Source organism: Limulus polyphemus, unplaced genomic scaffold, assembly GCF_000517525.1.
Source record: "Limulus polyphemus unplaced genomic scaffold, Limulus_polyphemus-2.1.2 Scaffold13062, whole genome shotgun sequence".
In the NCBI taxonomy this organism is placed as follows: Eukaryota; Metazoa; Arthropoda; class Merostomata; order Xiphosura; family Limulidae; genus Limulus; species Limulus polyphemus.
In genome coordinates this window covers 1-7,638 of record NW_013678672.1, presented here as the reverse complement: position 1 = coordinate 7,638, position 7,638 = coordinate 1, and the positions used below count along the sequence as shown (strand labels likewise).

The 7,638-nt window shown below is 37.2% G+C and overlaps 1 protein-coding gene across 1 annotated transcript; it reads right to left on the bottom strand.

Moving 5' to 3' along the window:
* Nucleotides 1–6: 6 nt before the first annotated feature.
* On the bottom strand, nt 7–5,663 carry LOC106477155 (gamma-glutamyltranspeptidase 1-like; the record flags this gene model as incomplete). The annotated part of the gene is made up of 4 exons (XM_013937748.2): nt 7–521; nt 1,428–1,714; nt 3,623–3,786; nt 5,471–5,663. Coding segments are annotated over 4 exons (836 nt in total), but the record flags the coding sequence as incomplete, so codon positions are not given.
* Nucleotides 5,664–7,638: the final 1,975 nt, after the last annotated feature.

Genomic DNA, 7,638 nt, shown 5'->3' with positions numbered 1-7,638 from the left:
GATTATTAACCCTTGTTTTAACACATACATCTGTGTAGTTTAGGTTAAGACAAAACATTCTACAGGTTTTTAACCCTTGTTTTAACACATACATCTGTGTAGTTTAGGTTAAGACAAAACATTTTACAGATTATTAACCCTTGTTTTAACACATACATCTGTGTAGTTTAGGTTAAGACAAAACATTCTACAGATTATTAACCCTTGTTTTAACACATACATCTGTGTAGTTTAGGTTAAGACAAAACATTCTACAGATTTTTAACCCTTGTTTTAACACATACATCTGTGTAGTTTAGGTTAAGACAAAACATTCTACAGAACTTTACTTACAGCCTATTAATGGTGCTGGTGGCAGAAACAGCGTTTCCCTCAGCATCCACCACAGTTACCTGAGCAGTTCCATGGTCTTCTACACCTTCATAAATCCCTCCGTAGTTTTCTGGAGCAAACGTTTGTTTGTCAGAAATCCCCTGTCGTATCTCTTCTGCATAATCTACTGAAGTAATTTCTGAAAGAACCTGAAATGAAACCCAACACTTCAATTAGCCAACTTTGATGCCAGGTTAATGAAGGTATTATAGTAATCGCGTTGCTTTCAAACCCTAAGGTTTGACTAAACAAACACTATCAGTAGTTAAACCATTGTAGTTCGGATGTTTAACAGTACCATCTTCAAGGACATAGAACGCACACTGGAAGATATTCAATAAATAATGGTCATTAAAAAGTTTGATTCTTTAGTAATGAAAAAATATTCTGACTTAAGACACAGGAAAAAATTATATAACATAAATGAAATAGGAATGATTGTCTCTTCTTGTCACTGCAATCTTAGAATTATAAGAAAGGATACTAGTGTTATACGTCATCCTAACATCTATGTTTCTCTGTAATATAGGATCCCGTGGCACCAGAAAATCTTGAAAATGGAAGTTACTCATTTTTTTAAAGTTTCCAAAATTTAGATTCTGTTGTAAAAATATACTATCTTCCTTAATGATAATAATATCTTCTTTAAAGAAAGAGCGATATAAGAAAAGTATTTGTTTATTTGGTTGTTTTGGATATTCATGCTAAGCTACACAAGGATTATTTGCACTGACCATTTCTAATTTGGAGCTGATGGAATAGAGGGGAGGCAACTCAAAAACCCCCACAATCAAATCTTGGCTCACTCTGACTAAATAATAGGATTTGACCGTCACTCTTATAATGCACCCACCGCCCTAAAGTGCTAAGCACGATTTTGGGGTGTGTGGACAGTAACGAGGCTCAAACACTGAACCCTCGGTCCAGCACGCTGACCACAGGGCCTCGGGAAACTCTTACCAAAGCTCAAAATACTACTTTTCAACAGTAACAGAACACGAACCATAGAACTTTGTACCTGTAATTAAATCAACCAGTAAGTTATGTGGTTCTACCTTTGTGACATTGACAAATTTTTCATCCCCCATATACGTTCTTTGGGCATATGCATACTTAAAAGCTTCCACCATCCTATGATATGTAAGAACACCACTCGTCACATCTGCTACATCTTCCTGAGTAATGTTGTAACCAGCTAAAACGTTTAGAATAAGCCCAACAAGTGCTCCACATCCTGGTGGTGGAACTGTGTACAATGTCTTTCCGTCTCTCAGGGGAACTGAAACTGCATCTTTGACATGCCCTCTGTAGTTCTTCAAATCTTCCATGGTGATGACTCCTCCTAAACTAAGAGTTTCACTTTAATGCTATTACTAGCAAGTTACTTTATACTACAACAATTAGTTATAAATATTCCATAAATTACTCAGTAGTACTTGTTGGCATGACAACGCATATGATAACGCCGGTGATTCTTTTACCGTGTTAGAAATTACAGGAGTGGAACTATATAAACCAAAGATTACTTCTTTATATTTTCTTGCTAAACAGAGCGTAGCTAAGCTTGATCTACAACACAGTAACGGAATCTGAAATCTATAGAGATTTAGAAACGCATAGGCGTCCGCTTTGTTTGTTTGTTTTGAATTTCGCGCAAAGCTACACGAGGGCTATCTGCACTAGGCGTCCCTAATTTAGCAGAGTAAGACTAGAGGGATGGCAGCTAGTGAGATTGACCATCACATTATAACGCCCCCACGGCTGAAAGAACAAGCATGAAAAATGAAGTGTTTTTTTTTGTTCGATTCCTCGCAAAGCTATATCACCCACTGCCAACTCTTGGGCTACTCTAACCGAATAGTGGGATTGACCATCACATTATAATGCCCCCACGGCTGAAATGCGAGCATATTTAGTATGATGGAAATTCGAACCCGCGACCATCAGATTGCGAATCAAGCGCCCTAACCACCTGGGAATCCGCACAAATTTTTCCATGAGGGGAGCAAAGTCAAAATCGAGGGACGTTCGACCCGTCTTCAAAGTTTTTGCCATTGCAGTAAAAAGAATAGGCCAGCTTCCACAGTCATATTTGATGGTTAGTTTAAGTCGTACTACAGACTTGCAGCTATATATACTCCATCATGGTAAATTCTGGTCAACCCTGACTACACTGTCTCGTGGGATGTCTGCAAGACTGCATCAGTCCCTTTGATAACCTGCTGCCAGTATTACCGGCAGGTGGCAACAAGTTGATCCCCGATCACACTGTGCCAGAGATCAGGGGATGTCAGCAAGACCGCGTCGGTCTCTTTGATGAACTGATTGAGAATTACCATGTCCAATATCCAAGAAGCCGCCATGGTAGCGACATTTTTCAATATTTAGTTACAGGGTACGTATCTAAAAATTTTAAATAAAGCTGCTGACAAACCTGGTGACTTTTATTAGAATTAAAAATTAAGTGTAATAAGTAGTGTGGAATCGTGAAGTGAATATAAAACTTGTAAGTTCATATACATATGCTGAATGAATAAATAAATAATTATGTTTCTTATTTTCGGGGGGGCAATGTCCCCCTTGCGGACGCCTATGCTATTACAGCTAAATATGATCCAAAAACGGTATAACCTGTACCGTCCGTAATCAGTTATGCTGACCTATATATAACATAGCTTGAAACCCACCACAACACGGGTGATCTTGAGAAGGTATAACCTTGACCACCCATAACTAGTTTTACAGACCTGTATATAACAAAACTGGAAACCCATCACAACACGGGTGATCTTGAGGAGGTATAACCGTGACCACCCATAACCAGTTATGCTGTCCTGTATATAACAAAGCTTGAACCCACCACAACACGGGTGATCTTGAGAAGGTATAACCTTGACCACCTATAATCCGGTAACTAGGCTTAAAGCAAAACTCAAAACCTACTGTATCTATAAGTCGTCTAGAGCAATCTGTGGGTCTCGAGTTCGAATCCCTTCATCGAAAATACTCGCCATTTCGGTTGTGAGAGTGTTATAACGTTATAATCAATCCCACTTGTCGTTGGTAAAGAGTGGCCCAAGAACTTGCTGTGGACGGTGTTGACTAACTGCCTTAAATTCTAGCCTATCACTTGCAAATTAGGGACAGATAGCCCTCGAGTAGCTTCGAACGAAATGCAATAAAAAACACTCATTTTCTTTTAGAGTTTTAACCCTTATAATATGTTTCCTTGTTGTCATATTTCACTTACCGAGTTCTTGGATGTCTTTCACAAGTTCCTGTCCAGTTTTTCCTTTATATAATTCGTCAGCACCGTTCTGAGATATCCTTTGCAGAGTTTCTGCCAACAGGGGTCTCTTGATGATATCTCCTTCTTTGTACACATCTCCGGTTGCATTATTATAAAATATTTCTCTGAGAAACAAGATTCATGAAAAATGAACTATATAGCAAAAGGATATGAGAAAAAAGGGTTAATGTCAGTTAAGCTTTAAAATAATCTGAAGTTGAAAGCACAAACTTAAAATAATATTATATTTTTCCACCTTCCCTTATAGTGGTTCATAATAGGGATCGCAAGGCAGTGCACAAAACCCTAACAGAACGTTCGGGCAAAAAACACAAAAAAGATTCAATTCAAACAACACTCTAAAAACGTTACTATTGTCTGCTAAGGCTGTACACATACAAAAATGCCCACAAAAACATGCACGTTAGTCTTAGAAGGAAAAGAAAATCCGCTCAAAACGACCCATTTTTAATTATTATTATTCACTTGCAAGCCTACAGCTTGATATATTGTACTCAAACCTTTTGTAGAATACTAAATAAGGTACTGCAAAGGTCGTAGGGGTATTGAAAAGTCGATTTGTTTCTTCATAATTCTAGTGTAAACGACGTTATCATTACCCCTCGAAGTTAACTTTCTTACAAATATCTGGTGTTCTTTTAAAAAGTTGAGTACAGTGAAACTGGAATTACCCGCCAATAATAGACGAACATTAGATAACTGCAACATGTAAGCACTCACTGCTTTGTACACTATACAATTGTTGTCTTTAGGGAGCTAACCCCTATATTATGTATCGAGTGAAGGAGTGAAAAAAATCAATACATGTGAAGGTTAATTTAAAGCGATGTTTTAGATGTATACTTGAAAAGGCATATTTGCTACTGGTAAGATTTTGTACGGGCTTAGTGAGGATTGTGTCTTAGTCTCGACATATATTTGTCCATTGCTATGCATCATATATAGAAAATTTAGTTACACAGAAACTACACATATGTTTTATTCCCTAGTGGTGGTAGTGATGTTTGTGTGGCTACATATATGTTTTATTCCCTGGTGGTGATGTTTGTGTGGCTATATATATGTTTTATTCCCTAGTGGTGGTAGTGATGTTTGTGTGGCTACATATATGTTTCATACCCTGGTGGTGATGTTTGTGTGGCTACATATATGTTTTATTCCCTAGTGGTGATGTTTGTGTGGCTACATATATGTTTTATTCCCTAGTGGTAGTGGTGATGTTTGTGTGGCTACATATATGTTTTATTCCCTAGTGGTGGTAGTGATGTTTGTGTGGCTACATATATGTTTTATTCACTGGTGGTTATGGTGATGTTTGTGTGTCTACATATATGTTTTATTCCCTAATGGTGGTAGTGATGTTTGTGTGGCTACATATATGTTTTATTCACTAGTGGTGGTAGTGATGTTTGTGTGGCTACATATATGTTTTATTCCCTAGTGGTGGTAGTAGTGATGTTTGTGTGGCTACATATATGTTTTATTCACTAGTGGTGGTGGTGATGTTTGTGTGGCTACATATATGTTTATTCCCTAGTGGTGGTAGTGATGTATGTGTGGTTACACATATGTTTTATCCGCTATTGGCGGTGGTGATGGTGATGTGGTTACACATGTGTTTTATTCACTAGTGGTGGTGGTGATGCGCGTGTTTAACCTTGAAATTCTACAGACTGTTTGAAATGTTATTAGTATCTAATAAATCTAATAAAATAAAATTTTTTACTGAATCACAAATATCACAGTTAAGACAGACCGACATTTTAATTGGACAAGATTCCACCATACCTTAATGTAGGTTGTGTTATGATTGTGAATTTTAAACTCCTGAGGCTGTCTCCTAAATGTTTTCCAACTGTGAAACCATCACGACTAATTTTCACAGATGGCTCTACAAGATCTGACCAATTGAGCCTTCCGTACTTCTGATGTGCCAGCCAATAAGCTTTCAGTTCTCCTGGAACAGCCACTGCTAAGCCACCTAGTGATCCCATAAGAATTTAAAATATTTATATTAATACACGATAATTAATTATTAAAAAAAGTGGTTAAGTCACCCTTATAATTCTTAAAACACAAACACTATCTTCTTCAGGGTTTGAATGATAATAGATAACCAGGCTTAACCTTCTTAAAATGCTCGGGTTAGTTTGTTTAATTGTAATATACTTATTGTTCATCATTCCAGGTGTTCCCTGCAAAAAGAGGCCTAGGTAGCAGTTATATAGAAGAAAGGAAATATGCGAATAATGTTTAAGTACAATATACAAAGATTAGGTGGAATGGAATGTATCAAAACTACAGAGAGTTTATAATATTTTCAAAACGAGACCCAAAACACGAGCGTTTTCGAATAGTTCGCTATTCTTATTCTCCTGAAGTCAACTGTTCGAAAGCGATCGAGTTTGGGTCTCGTTTTGAAAATATTATAACTTTTGTAGGTGATCCTGTGTGCTAAATATTTAACCGAGAGTTTATAATGTTATATTTAAACAATTATGAAGATACAAATCAGCAGTTCACGTCGTGGTGGAACGCCAAGTATCTGAATAATATTTTGACAACGTTTGGCATTACGTAGGTTGTGTGACGTCACTGTAAAAATGATCATTTTGGGGAAGGGTGTGTTTCCGACGTAAAATATTCTTACATTTAGAAGATACAAATTTATTGAGAAAATATGGATTTAGAATATGTAAGACGGGGATATCCCTTCTACTTAACGGCATTGGACAACAAGGAAATATGGATCACTTTGGGATTTCAGGACCGCCAAGAAAGAGACCTGCAACAAATCATAATACCACAGCCATGGTAAACAAAATGTATGTTTTGGAAATGACAGCATTACGACGGAGCCTTTGAAATTGAAAGCATGCTGCAGGGCTATTTGTGACGATGGACGGTCGCCAGACAGATTATGATCTGACATGGCGACATGGACTGAAACGTTTTGATATAACTTGCGAGGCACCATGGAGATTTTAAAATTGTGATCGGTAAAGAAGAGTAACTTGGTAAATCTAAGTTTCACTAATTCTTAAGTGAAGTAGAAACTCAATAATACATACTTGAGTACTATTTAGCAAATGAATGGCAAAACCATACTGGAGAATTTGGAGGCGTTACTGTAGGAATTGGAGGAGTGTGCCCCCTCGGAAAAGTGGTGTAGTTTTCAACGACAAAATGTGAATTTTGATGGTATCTGAAGCTGTTTTACACCTACTAAATGTGTCTTATACAAATGTGTTTCAATTTAGGAGTTGCGATCGCACCCACCGGACCCCTCTCCCCTTGCCTATGTTAAAGAAACAAACAATTCAGTTATTATAATATAAATTATCCTATATTCAACCAGTAACGAAATTCATTATTCTCTGTAAGTTGTTTACTTTTTTAAGAATGTCGCGCAAAGCAATACAAGGGCTATCTGCGCATGACTGTCTCTAATTTGAAACTTGAAGATTAAAGAGACGACACCTAGTCGACATCACCCACCCACATCTAGTTTTTGGGCTACTCTTGTCTGACGAGAAGTGAGATCTAATCATCCCTCTTATAACCAACACGTAAAACCTTTACTATTCTTTCTAACCAACACGTAAAACCTTTACTATTCTTTCTAAACAACACGTAAAAACTTTACTATTCTCTCTAACCAACACGTAAAAACCATCACTATTCTCTCTAACCAACACGTAAAAACCTTCACTATTCTCTCTAACCAGCACGTAAAAAACTTCACTATTCTCTCTAACCAACACGTAAAAACCTTCACTATTCTCTCTAACCAGCACGTAAAAAACTTCACTATTCTCTCTAACCAACACGTAAAAACCTTCACTATTCTCTCTAACCAGCACGTAAAAAAACTTCACTATTCTCTCCAACCAACACGTAAAAACCTTCACTATTCTCTCTAACCAGCACGTAAAAAAACTTCACTATTCTCTCCA